At 37.5% G+C, this 18,692-nt stretch overlaps 2 protein-coding genes across 4 annotated transcripts; one reads left to right on the top strand and one right to left on the bottom strand.

Moving 5' to 3' along the window:
- Window positions 1-6,741: 6,741 nt before the first annotated feature.
- On the top strand, window positions 6,742-13,859 carry LOC101174524 (claudin-15). Its single transcript, XM_004076466.5, has 5 exons — window positions 6,742-7,070; window positions 11,347-11,511; window positions 13,005-13,086; window positions 13,171-13,281; window positions 13,353-13,859. Exons 1-5 carry the CDS (start codon window positions 6,854-6,856, stop codon window positions 13,450-13,452), a joined length of 675 nt encoding a protein of 224 aa, XP_004076514.1. The 5' UTR covers window positions 6,742-6,853; the 3' UTR covers window positions 13,453-13,859.
- Window positions 8,158-17,940, bottom strand: sat2b (spermidine/spermine N1-acetyltransferase family member 2b). 3 transcript variants are annotated; one of them, XM_078930509.1, is made up of 7 exons: window positions 17,752-17,940; window positions 17,557-17,608; window positions 16,716-16,779; window positions 16,128-16,216; window positions 15,358-15,459; window positions 14,976-15,016; window positions 8,158-8,479 (listed from the first exon to the last, which is right to left on the bottom strand). In XM_078930509.1, exons 1-7 carry the CDS (start codon window positions 17,812-17,814, stop codon window positions 8,300-8,302), a joined length of 591 nt encoding a protein of 196 aa, XP_078786635.1. In that variant the 5' UTR covers window positions 17,815-17,940; the 3' UTR covers window positions 8,158-8,299. The 3 variants fall into 3 exon arrangements, with proteins under 3 accessions (XP_078786635.1, XP_020564584.2, XP_004076513.1); XM_020708925.3 differs by lacking the exon at window positions 8,158-8,479 and adding an exon at window positions 14,562-14,826 and having other exon boundaries at window positions 17,752-17,934; XM_004076465.5 differs by lacking the exons at window positions 8,158-8,479; window positions 16,716-16,779 and adding an exon at window positions 14,562-14,826 and having other exon boundaries at window positions 16,128-16,211; window positions 17,752-17,928.
- Window positions 17,941-18,692: the final 752 nt, after the last annotated feature.

Raw genomic sequence — 18,692 nt, 5'->3', positions numbered from 1 at the left:
CAAACACAAATGCTGCTTTATCTCCAGACCAGGAAACGTCATCATGTAGATTTTTAAATGCAATAAAATAACTCTCATCCAAATATTTTCTGCATATCAAAATTATATTTAAAGTTTAATACACACTATTGGGGTTCTGCAGGTTTTTTGGAGCTCTGTCAGTGTTGCTCAGATGGTATGAGTCTAAAATGAGCAACAGTTTTGATCGTCTTAAATGTGCACAGTTAAAGTGGTGGGATTATATAAGCTTGCTTTTTCCCACTTCCTTCCAAGCAATAAATCAAGCTCTACTTGACTTTGTTATTGATCACTGTTGTTAGAATAGACATAAAGTCAAAAAAGGCACTTCATGTGGGGTCTTTGTCTTTACACATACATAGACTGGACTATTTCAAGACATTAATTCTTGTAATTGTGATGATTACAATCTATGGATAATAAAAAGCAAAAAATGTTGTGTCTCAAAAATTCAGAAGGAAAAATGTGTCAGTACAGGACAGCATGAAGTGCTCCAGAATTTCCTGCTTCGCCTGTGGACTTCAGAAATATGGTGGACCCACACCACCAGATGAAACGGCACCCCAAATCATCATCATCACCGACTGTAGAGATTTCGGACATCGAGCACAGTTGAATTTGTGCTTCTCCACTTTTCCTCCAGATTGGGACCTTGATTTCTAACCTGGAAAAAGGCCATCGTGCAACAGTTCACGTTTTTTTAGACACTTCTGATGCTGTCTTTTTAGTAAATCTTGTTTTAAATATACAAAACCTTCTAGTTTGGCCACACTCCTTCAAACTTCATGGAACATTAATGTGTTGACCTATGGTTCAATACCAGCTCCTGTTTGAATTGGTGGGGGTACTTTCATCCATCAAAATGTACCTTGTAATGTTATATTAAAGCAGCAATGATAGAGCTGGGCCAAGTGAACTCAGACCTGCAGTCAAGTTTCCTTTGATGGCACTTAGGTCACTCAGTTCAGATAAGAAAATGCAGAACCCTTCATCTTTTCAGACACACCCTTGCTTTATATGGAACTCTGCTCTGAAGTAAAGTTTTTTTTAAAATTTTTTGTTCAATTAATCCTCATTTTTACTCCTTTTCTCTTCTTCAGCTTCAATCCCATTAAATTTGCCCTGTTCACGAACACAGCTGAGCCTCTGTTTTTTTTCAGCTCAGGAAATAAATACAGTTAATATTTATTTAAACTCTGTTCTTTTTGCTTAACAAAAACAGAACGTGACTGGAAGAGCACATCAGTATTTTATTAAACTTCATAATGTTTGTTTTTCCTTGGGTTATTTCTTTTAATGGTTACATTTGGCTACACAACAGCTCAATCGGGTACATTAAAACGTCAGATATTTAAATTTAATTAAAAAAAAAACGAAATGTGAATGAAGGATAACCTTGAGTTACACTGTAGACACTAATGGTGTCTACAAGCAAAACTTAAGGATTAAACAAAAGAAAAAACAAATCAAAGCTGTTTTTATGATTGTCTTGATTCATTTTAGTCAAGACAAAAGCAGTGGCTGCTTTAAATGTATTCATTTTTTTTTTAAATGCAGCCATATAACTTATTTCAAGCCAATTTTAGATCCTACTATACAAACATTTTGACAGTTTGAGACATACATAAAAGTTGGAAAATATGGTTAAAATGGAATTAAGTCTTAAAAAACAATATTTCAATACAGGCATACCTACAACTGCAAGAAGGAAGATTGATTCTTTGTGTTCTTTGAACTATGCCATTGTTAACAAAACAGCACTGATGTCATGACCTTTTCAAGTCTCTAAGGACATCTGGAATGTTTTTATTCCTTCTATGGATTTGAAAAAATCCAACATTTTTGAGACTTTTATGCTGAGAGCTGGTCGGACTCGAGAACTGTTAGTGCCGGTCAGTGTAAAAAAAAAACGGGAAAGCAAAAATCTTTTCTCCAAGAGAAAAGGCCACTGCTCTTTATCCACCTTTGTCATGGTAGGAAGAGCACGTCAATGCAAGTGTGGGGTCATATAAGATAGCACAAGGGTTATTAAAGGGCTTGATGTTGACGCTGCTTCAGTAGAGTAGTGCTTTGGTCTTCGTACTCTCGCTAGAGTGTGGTCCTTTTACAATACTCTACTCTGGTTTTTATTTTGGTTCAGAACAATGACGGTATGAAGCCCATTGAGATGACTGTTGTTGTAATATTGTGTTGTACACTGACCAAAAATATAAACGCAACACTTTTGTTATTGCTCCCATTTTTTATGGTATGAACTCAAAGATGTGAAACATTTTCCACATACACAAAATAACCAGTTCTCTGAAATATTGTTCACAAATCTGTCTAAATCTGTGATAGTGAGCACTTCTCCTTTGCCAAGACAATCCATCCCACCTCACAGGTGTGCCATATCAAGATGCTGATTAGACAGCATGATTATTGGACAGGTGTGCCTTAGAATGTTGGTCCACAGAGATACCGTGACGAGATCCTGGGGCCCATTGTTGTGCCGTACATCCAACAACATCACCTCATGTTGCAGCATGATAACGTATGCCCCCATGTTGCAAGGATCTGTACACAATTCTTGGAAGCTGAAAACATCCCAGTTCTTGCATGGCCAGCATACTCACCGGACATGTCACCCATTGAGCATGTTTGGGATGCTCTGGATCGGCGTATACGACAGCGTGTTTCTGTTCCTGCCAATATCCAGCGACTTCGCACAGCCATTGAAGAAAGTGGACCAACATTCCACAGGCAACAATAGACAACCTGATCAACTCTATGCAAAGGAGATGTGTCGCACTTCATGAAGCAAATGGTGGTCACACCAGATACTGACTGGTTGTCTGAGTCCCCTGACCCCCTCAATAAAACAAAACTGAAGATTTCAGTGTGGCCTTTTCTTGTGGCCAGTCTAAGGCACACCTGTGCAATAATCATGCTGTCTAATCAGCATCTTGATATGGCACACCTGTGAGGTGGGATGGATTGTCTTGGCAACGGAGAAGTGCTCACTATCACAGATTTAGACAGATTTGTGAACAATATTTCAGAGAACTGGTTATTTTGTGTATGTGGAAAATGTTTCATATCTTTGAGTTCATACCATAAAAAATGGGAGCAATAACAAAAGTGTTGCGTTTATATTTTTGGTCAGTGTATAAACAAAATTGAAGTAAATTGAATTGAATTAAATTGAATGTGCTGTTCCTCTGATGTACTCATTTCTGATCCTATCTTTCCTGGTCACTACCAAAGAGAACATCTGCATCTTCATCTCTGCTATCTCCAGCTCTGCTTCCTGTCTTTTTCTCACTGCCACTGTCTCTGGGCCAAACAACATGGCTGATCTCACAACAGTTTTGCACACCTTTCCTTTCCTTTGAGCTGAAACTCCTCTATCACACCTGTCACCCATTCCAACCTCCCTGTACTCGTCTGTTCACTTTTTCTCCTACTCTCTATTACTCTGGACTTCTGACTCTAGATATTTAAAATCCTCCACCTTCTTTATCTCTTCTCCCTGTAACCTCACTCTTCTACTTGAGTTCCTCTCATTTACACACATGTATTCCATCTTTCTGCGGCATTCCTCTTATTTGCAGAGCTTCTTCTCTACCTGTTTCCTGCTCTTTCTACAAATCACAATATCATATGTAAATATCATTGTCCATGGTGATTTCTGTTTAACCTCTGATCCCTGATGTAATCCAACCTCCACCTTGAAATCTTCTGTCACCCCCATAGCACACCTCACCACTGTCTTACAGCCCACATACATGTCCTGCACTGCTATAACATACTTCTCTATCACTCCAGATTTCTTCATACAATACCACAGTTCCTCTCTGGGCACCCTGTCATAAGCCTTCTCCAGATCTACAAAGACACAGTGTAGCTCTCTCTGACCTTCTCTGTACTTCTCTATCAACAACTTCTCCATCAACATGCTCACAGCAAATAATTTTTGAAATGACACCCTGAAAGTATTTTCTTTTAGTAATGGAGAGGACTTGTATGCCTGCTAAATTCCAGCGACCATGCAACCACAATAGTAGCAATGCGGATCTTTTCTAAAGATTACGGTAACTAAGAGAAATAGTAGAGGTTTTATGCTCATTGATAAACTAAAAGTTTCTTTTTATAGTATAGCTGTAATTTTATCTTAGCATTATTTGCACAGTGATTTGAAGTTGTAGTACTTAAGAGTAAAGGGATGGAGCGTACTGACTGGCCCCTCCATCAAGCTGTTCTCTGCTTTGCTAACATTTTGTTTTTTTTAAGAAAATTGTTGGAAGACTTGATTTACTTGAGTTTAAAAAAATCTGTTTTAAATCATGGACATAAATGAACAAAATATAATTATTTTCTGTTAAAGTGTTACTATATTTGCCTAATCTCTCACAGATTATGGTGGTATGATTAGCTTTAAATATGGATTTAGGTGGGGGCTAGAAAGGCGATGTCTCTGTGGACACGGATCATAAATAGTTCAGTAAGGACATAAAAAACCGTTACTGATTAAAGAGTCTGCGCTAGACTTGGAAAAGTTTAATACTGTAAACAGTGTATATTATATGATGGCACTTTGGTCTCTGTATCTGAAGAACGACCGACAAAAGGATTCAAACCTGATTAGATATGTGTTTAAAATTAACATATCTAAGCTAAACAGAACCATAAATATAATATTTTGTCCTTAAAAGTTACATTTACAAAAGTTATCCTTTGTGGTCTTATAATATTAGTTCCTGCACACGAGCACTTCTTTTTTTATATATTTACCTTCCATAAATGTGTTTACATAAACTAAATATGTAGGATATTAATTACTTATTAGGGTGTGTTAGAACAGCCTTGGCCTTTGGCCATTTTCTATACCATTGTGCTGTGTCAACATCTATAATTTAACAAACATGATCAATGTTTGAATATATATTCTCAAGCTAAAAAGCGTATTTGAAGAGAAAAAGAATTTCAGTTTACCTTTTTTCTTCTGCATTCTTGTTAATGCATAGCCAGTAGTGAAAAAGAAACATTTCTGTCTTCAATTCATCACCCAAGTACGGCAGAGTTTTAGGGCCACCAAAAAAAACAACAAAAAGGAAAATAACGAGATTTTAAGTTGTAAATTTATGAGAAAAAAACTCGTAAATTTACGAGATTAAGTGGAAGTGAGCATGTAACAGAGCAGCAGCAAGTGAACGCCGTGCAGCAGCAGAGCAGCCTTTCTAAACTCAATTGAACAGGTAAGCTAAATGTTTATTCATAACGATCCAAATGTATGGAAGCTCATTTGTTTATTTTACGATTAATTCATGTTTTATTTATTGATTGGTGGTTTGCAGGATCTCTGCAGCCCGATGAAGCCATCGGCATCCCTTCAGCACTCCTCTTCCATCCTTTCATGCTCCACCAAAGACCAGATCTCTCCGTTTGTGTGACGCTTCCGTCTGAGGAGGTGGAGAACTTTTTGGCATTTTCAACGTTCTAATCCTATTATAACAGACTATTTTCATTCCTCTTTATTGTTTTATGTTGAAACTGGACGTATCCTCTGGAGGAGGGGCGTATGTAACAAACACTGTTTACTTCTGCATTGATGTTCGGATGACAGGTTCATGACGTAAGGTGACAGATGAACTTCAGGGTGTGTGAATGAAAAGGAGAATAAAGGCTGCAGCGGTTCTCTACACCCAAACGTGTCTCTGAGCTCCTTATCATATGAAACTCCGCTTTACCGACACTGAACCCTGGAAAGCCGGCTCCACTGAAAATAATCTGATTTTGAGGCGCCAAAAGGCTCAGAATCTCTTTTTCTTTTTTAAACCTATCTGGAAATAAAGCTTCACAAAAGGCTCCACATATTTCATCTTCAAGCTAGGCTCCGATAAACAGAAAACTTTGGTGATTTTTCCTTGTTAATCTATGACTTATTTCTCGTAAATATACGAGATTTTAAGTAGTAAATTTATGAGAAATAGACTCGTAAATTTATGAGTTTTATCTCGTAAATTTACGACTTAAAATCTTGTAATTTAACAGTTATGACTTTCTTTCTCATAAATTTACGACTTAAAAATCGTACTTTGAAAAAACAATTTTTTTGGTAACTGGCCCTAAAACTCCGTCGTACAGTACTTTACCTGCCTTCCTCATTTTCTTTACCCTCAGTATGTATGCAGTATGCAGTAGTTTACTTTTAAAATTTGAAACAGCCAGTTCAGAATCCCAAGCTACCAAATTAATTCCTGGAAAGGAGATTCAAGATAAGACTAAAGATTTAAAAAATTGTTTTACAAATGAAAATTTACCCAAAAGGAATTTTTCATTTTACAAAATTTCAATTTGATTGACACAGGAGTTTTAAATTTGCACTCATTTTTTGCAGAAATGACTTTGATGCCTCCTCAACGAACACTTTATTGCCTGATAAACCTAAATTAAAAGTAGTTTATGGATGGATGATTTAAAAAAAAAAAAAAAACATCAATTTTTTTTTCTGATTTTGCAGCTTCAGGCTGTTAAATTTAAAGCCTTCAATTGTTTTATAAGTGATCACCTTTATCCTAGAAGAAAGCGTAGATAGGATTGCACATTGCACATTTCTCTGGTAGCCGGCACGTGAATTGATTGGTTTTGGGCGGGAATAAAGGAGACTTGAGAATTGAGCTACAGCCCACAAATCAACGTTCAAATTAGCCCAGGTTTACAAGCACGGGGGGGGGGGGGATCCTTGAGTCAGTTCTCACATTACCAAAATGTACAGACACAAACACTGCAAATAGAGCTCTTCATTCAACTGCTGCCCTTTGCTTTCAATTATTGACAGGAGACAACTTTCAAGATGAAAGAGATATTGGAGGTTACTGGACTTTTTACAGGTTTTGTGAGCTGGATATTGGTTTATGTATCATTAGAGCATCATTATTGGAAAGAATCCACTCAGGATGGAAGCGTAATTGTAACCTCTGCAGTTTATGAGAACCTCTGGAGATCTTGTGCTAGTGATTCCACGGGGACATACGACTGCAGAGAATTTCCATCTCTCTTGGCCTTGCCAGGTAAGTGAAATCAGACATTCACTTATGTTAAAATAACATGTGGATTGAATGCATCTTAGAAATCGGTCCTCTCACTTTTGCTTAAGCATATGCAGCATGTGTAGTTGAAGACTTGAAAAAAGGTGATTCTTGCAAACACTTCATTTTAAATTCGGCTATTTTAATGTGATGGCTCAGCTGTGGGACTGAGTTTTCATTTTCAAATTTCCAGGCACTTAAAGAAAAATGCTCCAAATTTCCAAAGCTGTTATAACACAATTTAGAACTCTGGGCATCAAACCTGACATGCATGCATCTAAAAACATTCACACATTTGACATTTTTTGTTGAAAGCTGTTGGAATAATTAAAATAAGTGAGCCTAGAAATTAACACAAAAGATGCACATAAACTTTATTTATAATGGATTTGTTTTTGAAGTGCTTTGATTTTGAAAGAAAGTTTTAATATTATACAAAATAGCAAAAAACGACTAAAGAAATATCACAGACCGAATGTTACTGCACATTAAAAAGGTTCTATTTTATGCATTTTTTAATGCATGTTTATATTGTGCACCGTTATGCAATTAATAATGCAGTTTAACACATTTTGAAACATTTTCTTGTATATTTTCGGTTGAGAAATTTCATTACTGAAATACACCAAACATTTCTTCCTGTTTGTCAAGTGTATTTGTGAACTGCGTGCTCCCACACTTGCAAAGGGACAGGACTGGACCCAGGATTTCACTCTTTCAAAGTTTTTATTAGCAACAGTAGATATTGGCGGTAGGTGAAAAACCTTTAAACAATCATAACAGAACAATAAACAGGTAAGTATATCTAAATCAAACATAACGTAAAGTAGATGAATAAATTAAGATGAAAATTAAATCAACAACTCAGTTACATTGTAGGAAACTTAAATACAATTTTTTCAAATTAAGTATATTATTTTACTAATAATTATATCCTTTTTCAGGCTAACAAGTATGTATCATTTTCAATACAAACAATTGTAGGAGATTGTACAACATGGATTTTTTTTTCGTTTTTTCTTTTAACCCAATCCAACAAAATGACGTATTAAAAAAGGAGTCCAGCATTGAGCTTACCAGTAGCCCTTTAAAGTCCAAGTCCCACTCATGCAGTGGTTTCAGTTCAACGTCCACGTTCATAGAAAAGCTGCCGTCCTCCAGCTCAGATCTTACACATGGCACGGTGAAACGCCGTTTTAAGTGTTCCCAGCTTATGCGCTGATTGCCTTCATTGAGTTCAGATGGCAACAGCGTGCGTGCATTGTCCTCCGTGCTGAGCGCACGCAGGCTGCTGCACACTCATGTGTGAGGCGCTGCGCGCTCCAGGACACAGCGAGGCAACCACCTCCGCTGCTCAGCGTGACACTGTTAAAGGTAAAGCAATCTGCAACCTGAGAGAGAATGAAATGCTCAGTTCAATATGTTTGAGGCTGCTGACCTGATTATAATGCATGAACTCATTTTTCACAAGCGCATGTTTTAATGAATAATATCTTTGGGGACACCCTGAGGTAAAGGTCATCCAACCAGGTCACAAGGTCAATGTTTGATAACCTGCTGTGACCCTTAAGTGCCACCAATTTTCCCAATATCCTTTGAAAGAGTGGATCAGTGATTGTATAATAGCAACATTTTGTTCAAAGCAAATGACAAGTGTGATACATGGCTGTATGTCAATAGATACTGGGAACAAACTCAACTTCTCTGTTCTGGAAGTTGTGCAAACACGTTTTCAAAAGGTTTGAGAATAATGCTGAAATCTAAAGAGGGCAATTTAGGAATTAATCATTGATTTGTGGGCTTTTGTACCACTATACTTGAAGAATTGCTGGGAACTGGTGAGGCTGTGCGGTGGAGGCTGACATCTCTTTTTATGAATAGCATGGGGTAGGAGTCATTTCTGTCATTAATCACGGGACAGTGACTGAACAGTATAAAAATTTTAAGGAAGTGGGACGGGACTGGATTACTCTGTGGAAGTGGCATGGGAAAGGAGTGAAAATCCATTCCTGTGTCATCCTCTACTGCAGGGGTGTCAAACATACGGCCTGCGGGCCATATCCGGCCCGACACGTGCTTTAGTCTGGCCCAGACATGAAGAGTAAAAATTAAAAGGATGTTTAAAAAAGAAAGCACGTTTCTAGTCCATTCCTGTGGCGATGATCAGTAGTGACACAATAAAGACCAAAATGTTGGCAAAAAGAAAAAAAGGTTGAAGTGAAGTCCTGAGCTTTCCAGGAAGTTACTGCGCTGGACGATGTTGGAGTGAACTGGTCACGTGACGTCAGTTTGGTCACTGATGGCGCCCCATTAAAGGTCAGGATGTAGGCAGGTGTTGCCACTGTGTTTTGCACACTTGAATGACAGTAAATGTGTTGCTGCACAGGATCTGAATCCTACAATTGACAGCTGGGTGAAGTTTCAGGAGAGAAATGGAGGTTAACTCCAAACTCTTATGTTCACAAAAGTTTGCAAGTTTAATTTAGTTTAATTTTATAATGGTTTGGACATTTACATTTTAGGCAGGTGTTTCAATTTTTTCCATAGCCCCTCTTGAGTTTATTATCGGAATAGCTTCAGTGTCAGATGTAAAATATTTGGTCTGTATAAAATTGAATAGACCTTTTTTTTTTGTGAAATTAATTTTATTTAAGATCCATTGGCCTCTGTGAATGAATGTGTAATAAGAAATGATTGGGCTACCATGTTGGTTGAGGCATGTTTTCCAATTAACTTAAAAAAAACTAAAACAAAGCTGTTATTTTGCCTTTACGTTACTGGTCCGGCCCACTTGAGATTAGACAGGTTGAATGTGGCCCCCGAACCAAAATGAGTTTGACACCCCTGCTCTACTGTGTGGCTGACAACTTTTCACCCTTGAGGGACACGTTAGTTTAGAGGGTTAGCAGGTGAACCACGTTTTCTTCTCAGCTGATAGTTTGACACAAGCCAGATAAACTAAACCAGAGTGAAAAAATGAATCCAATAGTGGAAGCATTGGCTTGTTTCCTGGGCTTTCTGTTGGTTGGGGTTGCCCTTCCACACGGATACTGGAGGGAATCCACGGTGGACGGTAACGTTATCACCACATCAACTATCTATGAAAATTTATGGATGTCCTGTGCAACTGACTCAACAGGAGTTCACAACTGTCGGGATTTCCCATTTTTGCTTGCACTAAATGGTATGTGATAAATGAGAATTTTATCTTCCTTATATTAATGACTTTTAACATCCTTAAATCCTATTTTATAAACAGTGCTAGGAACTAAGAAGCACTAGGAAGTATTTCATCTTTAAAAGGTGTGTTGAGGGTAAGTTATCCAAAAAACAGTCAAACCCTGGAAGGAAGGGTGGCGGTTCATCTGATGGAATCATATCTCCTAACCATGAGCTACTCAGTTGCAGAGAAGACAATCTGCTGTAAAAACAGGAGGCATTGGATGAGATAAGAGGAAAAAAACTAAACGAGCTGCAATGAATTCTAAGAAAAGAATGAACAAAAAAAAACGGAAAAGTCATAAAAACTTTTCCTCCTCCGAGAAAAGATAAGCGCATTTCAAATGAACAATGTAGAAATCTAATGATAGAAGGTGGTGTCCTGACCTGAGTCAGAAGGTGGGATTCCTCACTTTTTACACAGTGATAAGCATTGAGATAGTTGCTCTTCCAAGAACCTATCGTAGCAGTGACAACATCACAACAATTTACAACATCCTGTTCTACTAAAGCAGGGAGTTAAAAAGGTTGGGCCATTGGTTGGTTGTTGGGTCCGTCTTTGTTCAGGCTTTATGAAAAATCTTGTTTTTCACAACTGTGAGTCTTCCAAACAGCATACAATACCTGACAATTTAACCAACAAAAAAAAAACCATGAAGTTCATCTTTTATCAAAATTGGAGTCTTTTCTCAGCCGCCATGCTGATTTTAAGAGCTCTTAGGAAGACGTTTAATATCAAGGAACTAAATATGTATTCGAATTTTCCATTAACAATCCCATAAAACTGCTTTTAACCACACCTGCTGAGTAAAGAAAAGAAAAAAAATTGTTTTAAGGGGTGGAGTTCACCACTCAAACCACCTCTCCTTGACAATTGGAAGTAAAACTAAATCTTTTCTGGTCTGTGATGTCACAAACCCCGCCATTCTGCATTAAACGTCCCATTTTTTTCAAACTCTATATTGATATTTTTTTCCTATGTTATTACAAATAAACAGTGGTTTTATGTGCTTTTTTTTTAACTTTTACTTGTAAACAGGGTACATCCAAGCCTGCCGAGCACTGATGATTGCTTCAATTGTATTTGGGGCGTTGGGACTTGCTGCTACGCTGGTGGGAATGCAGTGCTCCAAAGTATGTGGAGAAAACTACATTCTGAAGGGGAGGATCGCAGCAATTGGAGGCGTTTTCTTTTTACTTCAAGGTAAAAAAGAAATATCTGGTGCCACTTCCAGTTAAAAACATAAGAAATATATTCACTGGTTATACAACACTTGTGCCAATTAAACAAAAAAACAAACACTTTAAGCTTATCTGTGTGAGAAGCCGCTCATTTTCGTGGGCTGCTGCTCAGAGAGCAGGTTTTTAGGATTTTAGAGGAATACTCTGAGATGCATGATGGTTTGCTGAGGTTTGCTCTGGAAAGAAGAGGCATGAAGGTCAGTCGTAGTAAGACAGAATACATGTGTCTGAACGAGAGGGATCAAGGTAGAAGCGTTAGGTTACAGGGGGCTGAGGTGAAGAAGGTGCAGGAGTTTAAGTACTTGGGGTCAACAGTTCAGTGTGATGGGGATTGTGGAAAAGAGGTGAAGAGGCGAGTGCAGGCAGGTTGGAGCGGTTGGAGGAAAGTGTCAGGAGTGTTGTGTGACAGAAGAGTGTCAGCAAGACTCAAAGGAAAGGTGTACAAGACAGTGGTGAGACCAGCTCTGCTCTATGGGTTAGAGACGGTAGCAGTGAGACAGAGACAAGAGGCTGAGATGGAGGTAGCGGAGATGAAGATGTTGAGGTTCTCCTTAGGAGTGACCAGGTTAGACAGGATAAGGAACGAGTACATCAGAGGGACGGCTCATGTTGCCTGTGTTAGCGACAAAGTCAGAGAAGCCAGACTGAGATGGTTTGGACATGTTCAGAGGAGGGATAGTGGAGCTGCCTGGCGGGAGGGCAAGAGGACGGCCAAAGAGGAGATACATGGATGTCTTAACAGAGGACATGAAGTTGGCTAATGTTAGGGTAGAAGATGTTCATGATAGAGTGAGGTGGAAAAGGATGACTCGCTGTGGCGACCCCTGATGGGAAAAGCCGAAAGAGAAAGAAGACTCTGAGATGCATGAATGGATCATCAAAATACTTTGGGGTTGTTTTCTGTGAGGAAATAACACTTAAAAGCTCAAAACTGTTGATTATGCATCATATAGGCCCTTTAAATCAGCTAAAGGTTCTCTTGTTCGATCCGCAGCAGAGTTCAGATGAACTTTTACACCTGCCCACATAAAGTGGACTATGAGAAACTCTGCTTATTATATTTAAAATTACAAAATTAACTTGGGGTGCACTTGTACAACGGAGTTTTAGGGCCAATTTACAAAAAAAAATCTTTTAACTATGACTTTTACGTTGTAAATTTAGGAGAAAGAAAGTCATAACTTAAATTACGAGATTTTACGAGAAAAAATCTTGCAATTTTACTTTTTTTTTTGGTGGCCCTAAAACTCCGTCGTACACTTGTAACACGCAACAAAAATAATAAATCTTAAAAGAATTAAAGAAGTAATTGAAGCGCCTTTAAGACATTTGTATCCTCATATCCATATTGCACGCACTGCATGAAGTCCATTCTGTCTAAGCCTCTTATCTTTAATGCATGGATGACTGTACGTGTTTAAAGTGCCCAAGGTAAACACGGCTTTGTGTTTGTAGGGATTTGCACCATGATTGCTATCTCTTGGTATGCAGCCAACATCACGCAGCAGTTCTTTAACCAGCTGTACGCAGGGACAAAGTAAGTCAACAACAGTTGAATCCGAAAGTGATGAATAAAAGGTAAATATTGAATAAATGAACATAACATAATGTTCATTGTCAGGTATGAGATCGGACAAGCCCTGTACATTGGCTGGTCTTCGGCCCTTCTTGCCATCTGTGGAGGTTTGTGTCTGTTGTTTTCCTGCAAAAGCAGCCTTCCCAGGAAAAAGATGTGAGTGTCTCAAAGCAATAAATGCATGCATAAAAAGTGACTATTGCATTAACTTGTCCTTAACTTTTCAGTGCATACCGATACCAGCCAGGCTCCAGAGGACACATTCTGTCAACTGTGGCCACGTCACATGCGGCTCCAAGTAACTACGACAGAAACGCTTACGTCTGAGGTCGGCAGCTGACCACGTCCTCACACAGAACTGATTCTATGAATTAGGGGTTAATGAAGCGCTAAGAGTTGGAGATAATAATAATGATTAGTAGAAAACACTGATTTTTTTTAGAAAATGCTTTAACGCATCAAAAATCGAATGACATTAATTTCCTGGTTACATATTTCTATGACCTTTATTTTGATAAGTCTGGGCTTGTTACGGCATTAACTTTAAAGATTAAAAGCACCTTTTTTACTTTTAACTAGAAACACACTTTACAGTTCCAATGAATCATTTTTATACTTCATAAAGTTTTACATTTGTCTGACAATTGTTTTAAAATATATTTTTATGTTTTGTTGTCAAAACTGCTGAAGATTTTTTCCACCAATAAAGAGATTTCTTGATTGCTTTTAAGGTATCTGGCATGAAAAATCTGTTTTTTCTTGGGTGACTGGAAATAAGGTTTACGGCGCCCTCGCCTTTATTCCCAGACATCTCCGATAATCTCTTTGGGTTTACGCAGATAAAATATAATCTCTAGATAATTTCTTAATAAGCCTTGGATCAAATCTGAGCCTTGATGAAGATTCCCTGTTTTAATTTTGGACATACAAGGTTTATTAGAAAATTATAAAAAACAAGAAAACCTTTTATTTTTTATTTTCCGTTTGACAAACATTATGTGTTCTTCTGTTTTCAGCATATTATTTACACTAATATACAGCACAAAATTGAAAGGATTACAGAGAGATTTAATGTTTCTGTCCTCATTGCAAATCTGAATATTTAATGTAGGTTTAAGGAAAAACGTAAATACCTCACTATGTTACTGATGGAATCAACAGGCAAGTAAGTTAAAAATCCGTCTTTAAAACTAAACAATCCTTAAATTTGACAAGATATTTGAAGAGACGACTGAAGCTGTTGTCTGGTGCCACCTGCAGGACAGCTCGAGCATTACACGTCACAAAGGATTTACAGGTTAAAGTTATTCCCTGAATAATAGCTCAGCTTTTTTTTTTACAATAGATTTAAAAAATGAAAAAATAATTTGTAGAAAGGGATTTGAACAAAAAATAAATAAAAGAAGGTTGAAGTGTGCAAAACCCAAGTCATTAAAAATGTTTAAGTCAAATGTTTATCATTTATACAAAGGAATTAAACAGTATTAGGAAGGATTACAGAAAAGTGTTGCCATAAACTGTTTAGATTTTAGCAGCTTCGTTTGCTAAATTGTCCAGGCTTTGTCCATCGAAGCGTATGGCGTGCCAGCCTTCGCTTACAGTGAGATCCTGAGCTCCTTTAGCCGCATAAAAATCTCGGGAGGGGGTATTCCAGTCCAGCACAGACAGCTGCAGCCGCACACACTCCTTTTTTTTCCCCACCTGATCAGACAGAACAGTCCTGAACCTGATCATCAGATGTAACAGAGTTCAACCTCCACTAAACACATCAAGTCAAGTGTTATGAGACATTTCCCAGCGCGCTGTTCCCATTTTTGTTAAAAAGGTCTCGTGAAGTGAAACACACTTACCTCAGCAACTTTGCAAAGTAACCCTTTGCCAATGCCGTTTCCTAAAGAAAAAAAGAAAAAGAAAAGAGGTGACAAAGAGATGAAAAGGTCAAACATTTTCTTTAATTCATTTATTTCTTGATTAATCAAATAAAATTCAACTTTAATTGCTTTTCACATTTTCAATCTGACTTTCCTCAGCACTTCTTCTGACTCTTCCCTTTTCCGCCTGATTTGAACTTCAGGTGATGTTGCAGATTTAAAAAAAATATGAACAAAATAACAAAAGCTGTGCCAACACAAAACCTAGTTACTTAAGTAAACGATGTTGAACAGATGCAAACAGGTTATGGAGATAACAGGACAGCAAAGAATGCAGTTCAGGACATCACTGTGACCGTACCTCGAAATTCTGGCATCACGTAGAGATCCTCTAAAAATATTGACCGACCTTTCCAAGTACTGTAGGTGTAGAAGTAGAGAGCATATCCCACAACTGTAAACCCTATGAAGAAACACAAAAGAAAGAAAACACCAACTATGTATGGGATGATAATGGGCTTCAACGTGTGCATTATCAGAATTAACGCACGCCGTATCCAGCTTATACCACACAAGCACTATTATTTATTTTGGTCACTTACAAAAGAAATAAATATTCTGTCAGTTTTTAGTACTTTATTCTTGTTATTTCTTTTAGTTTAGATCACTTTTTTTCCACAAAGAGCATACTATTTGTTAAGTGGTGCGGCGTGTTGTCATGGTAACATGACAACGCTGTGAGCCGACAACGGCCTCGACTGCAGCGGTGAAGGAAAGCGATATATCTATGCTGGTCGTCACGATGTGTTCGATAAAGCATCAGTTCACAAACAAAGTTCACCTTTTACCGCTTGTTTTTGTCCAGGTGATGAAGCTAAAGTTAGCTTTTAAAGCAGCCAGCGTAGTGATACAGAACATTTAAGCTATGTGACCGGAACTTCTTTTTTTGCCCAACAGCCAATCAGAAACGAGAATTCACCCGGACCATGGTATAAAACAGAATAATACACATGACTCGTTCTGACAAGATTAAAGAGAGAATTTGATCTAGTTTTATTAGTATAAAGGTCATTTTGATCATGGCAAACATTTATGTACGACAGTATAAAGAAGATCAAAAGCAAAATGTACCTTCTTTTGATTTGTGCTCCTCGGGAACTTCGGCAACAAGACACTGGAAAAAGGGGTTCTCGCAGAAACCATCACGCTCCAGCTCTACACTTAAACAAAAGGCCGACAATTATGAAACTGGCAGCTTTTATCTTTCTAACCCTAACACCCTAAAACTCAATGAAGCTTTGTTTTATGTATTAAAAAGGAATCTTTTTGTCTATGGAACTGACACATATATATTTTTAATTTTATTTAGTATTTAGGTTGCATTATCTATTAGATAGGGCAATCAGAAGTAATGATCCGTAATCATGGTATTGATCAGGTAAGTTGTATTGAAATGATGATCAGTCTACTGGAAAATCATTTCAAGTGTAGCAGGAAAAGTAGGCATTCGCTACTACGGGACATGATCCACACAACCACTAACAGAAGTCAAGAATAAATCATTCCTTTCACGTATTAGTAGTTATCCTGGAGATTTGTATTTGACAACTAAAGTATTCTGATCTAAAACCACATTTTAATTAAACAACTTATGTGAGATCCTTTTTTGTAAACGTAAATTTGGTTTCTGCTGCATTTAGAATGAAATCATCTGCAAACCTTGTGGAACAGTGAAACTGAGGATCTGGAGTCAGGCAGTTGTAGCTCATGGAGAAAACCAACACTGTGAATGATCCATGTGTCCAAAGTTACTGTTTTACACATTTTCTCATTAATGGATTCCAGGTTTTAGTGCAGACACGTCATGTGTTGATCAGACTCTCTCAGCTGCTTCTGACTCTCTTTTTTTTTTTTTTACACAAGTTGGCTGTAATAGTTATAAATATTCTAAATATCCCAACTTTGTCAGGAAATATGAGAGTGGTTGTTCCGCTGACCAATTCCACTGCAAAAACTGTGAATTTCTGTTATAACTGCAAAAAAAAAAAAAAAAAAAAAACACTAAAAGCAATATTAGTATGTTCATTGTTTCATTCATATATGCAGGAAAAATGCACGTTTTATCTGTCTGACTAACAATAACATTCAGAAAACTACAGTAATAAGGTCTTAGTACCAACAAATGAATGTTTAAACGTAACACTACTTCATTAGCTCTGTTAGGGGTTTTTAAACCCACACATACATACAAACATGTCATTATGAAGCTCTGCTGAAGCCTTAACGACAGACAGTAAAGGCAGGTCGGTTATTCCGTAGTTTAAGCAGGGAGACATGATGAAAGCATGCAGGTTGGTGGTTCCTGAAAACTGGAAACCCAGGTTTCATGTCAGCGTTGGGTACGTTTATTACCTCTACTGACACCTACTGATCATCAATAAGTATTGTTCGAGAACCTAAATTAAGTTTTCCAGCAAAAATGTCAAAGTGTTTATATCTGTGGAATGAATAGTAAACAGAGCATGAACCCCTCCTCCGCCACACACAGGTTTTGCTTTACCTTCATGGGCTATCTTCACTTGGTCGGGCATCTTTTCATAAACCGCCAGCTCCTGTCAAATGTATTTAGTGTCAGTGTGTGGGTACAATATTATCAACCGTGTTGATTATTCTAGGATCATATTACAGCCGTGAACATTAGACTTAAACCTTTTTTTCGGAGGAGTTAGCTTAGCTAGTACTTGCTGCGACTCACCATAATCAGCCTGGATATTTCTTTGCAGTCTTCTTTTTTAGCAGGACGTATTTTAAAATGCATGTTTACTAAAGCAAAACACTAATAATTTAGCCTAACAAACTGGCCGAATTCACTAACGTGGCTCCAATCTTTTACTGTTCAACAGGAAATAGTATATCTTGTTCCAGGCAGCTTTCAAAATAAAACACCCTTGTTTCCTATCTGAACCTCTGATCCTAGCACTTTTCTTCTTTTTCGTCTGATCCAGGGGTCTACAGACTTCACATGAGGCTCTTTTATGCCTCCATTTGGCTTTAGAGAAACATGTTACATCTTTGGATAAACAATTGGTTAGTTGTTTGACACTGGATACATTTTTTTAAAGGCACTTGTATGTGCTAATGTATAAAGTAATAGGCATTGAATTTTTTTTTTTACAATTTCTATCTATATATCCATATATATAAATAAAAAATAAATAAAAGGTGAAGTGAAACTTTGTGGCTCTTGGTTTTTTTCTTGTCAGTAAGAAACAGGAGCCAATGGCTCCTTTAGCATTAAAGGTTGCAGACCCCTGAACTACACCTATAACAGTTAACTTTCCTTCCTTTCAGTATTTTACCACACATGTCTGTTTTTTTACTGCTAAATAAGGTTTTCAAATAGTTTTTCTTTATCTGAAACATGGCAGTATTCCTCATCATAAAACATTCCAAATACTGTATACAGTCATGTCAGCTAGCAAAGCTCATCTCTATTCTATTTTCTTCAAATGTCCAATTTAATTTGGAGATTTAAAAACAGCTTAAAAGACTGAAAAGTAAGATTGTTCGAAATGTTTTCACTTTTTTTAGGTCAAACTTGAGTGCAACATTCCTTTGACTCTTGTCTCAAACACCTTAAAATTACGAATGTTCAGTTGTTTGGATTTACTAATAAAACAAAACTAGAAAAACAAT

The sequence above is a fragment of the Oryzias latipes genome, chromosome 14 (genome assembly GCF_053564925.1).
Source record: "Oryzias latipes strain Hd-rR chromosome 14, Olatipes_Hd-rR_3.1".
Taxonomy (NCBI): domain Eukaryota; kingdom Metazoa; phylum Chordata; class Actinopteri; order Beloniformes; family Adrianichthyidae; genus Oryzias; species Oryzias latipes.
The sequence above is the reverse complement of the archived record's forward strand: the minus strand, read 5'-3'. Positions and strand labels throughout refer to the sequence as shown.

What these genes read in the sequence shown, in the direction of transcription:
- sat2b (XM_078930509.1), bottom strand. Translation starts at nt 17,814, where the DNA reads ATGCATTTTAAAATACGTCCTGCTAAAAAAGAAGACTGCAAAGAAATA. An exon ending in AGTGAAGATAGCCCATGAAG is followed by an intron (nt 16,780 to 17,556) that starts GTAAAGCAAAAC and finishes GATCATTCACAG; the next exon opens with TGTTGGTTTTCTCCATGAGC. An exon ending in TACTTTGCAAAGTTGCTGAG is followed by an intron (nt 8,480 to 14,975) that starts GTAAGTGTGTTT and finishes ATTCTCTCTCAG; the next exon opens with GTTGCAGATTGCTTTACCTT.
- LOC101174524 (XM_004076466.5), top strand. Translation starts at nt 6,854, where the DNA reads ATGAAAGAGATATTGGAGGTTACTGGACTTTTTACAGGTTTTGTGAGC. An exon ending in ATCTCTCTTGGCCTTGCCAG is followed by an intron (nt 7,071 to 11,346) that starts GTAAGTGAAATC and finishes ACTTGTAAACAG; the next exon opens with GGTACATCCAAGCCTGCCGA. An exon ending in CGTTTTCTTTTTACTTCAAG is followed by an intron (nt 11,512 to 13,004) that starts GTAAAAAAGAAA and finishes TTGTGTTTGTAG; the next exon opens with GGATTTGCACCATGATTGCT.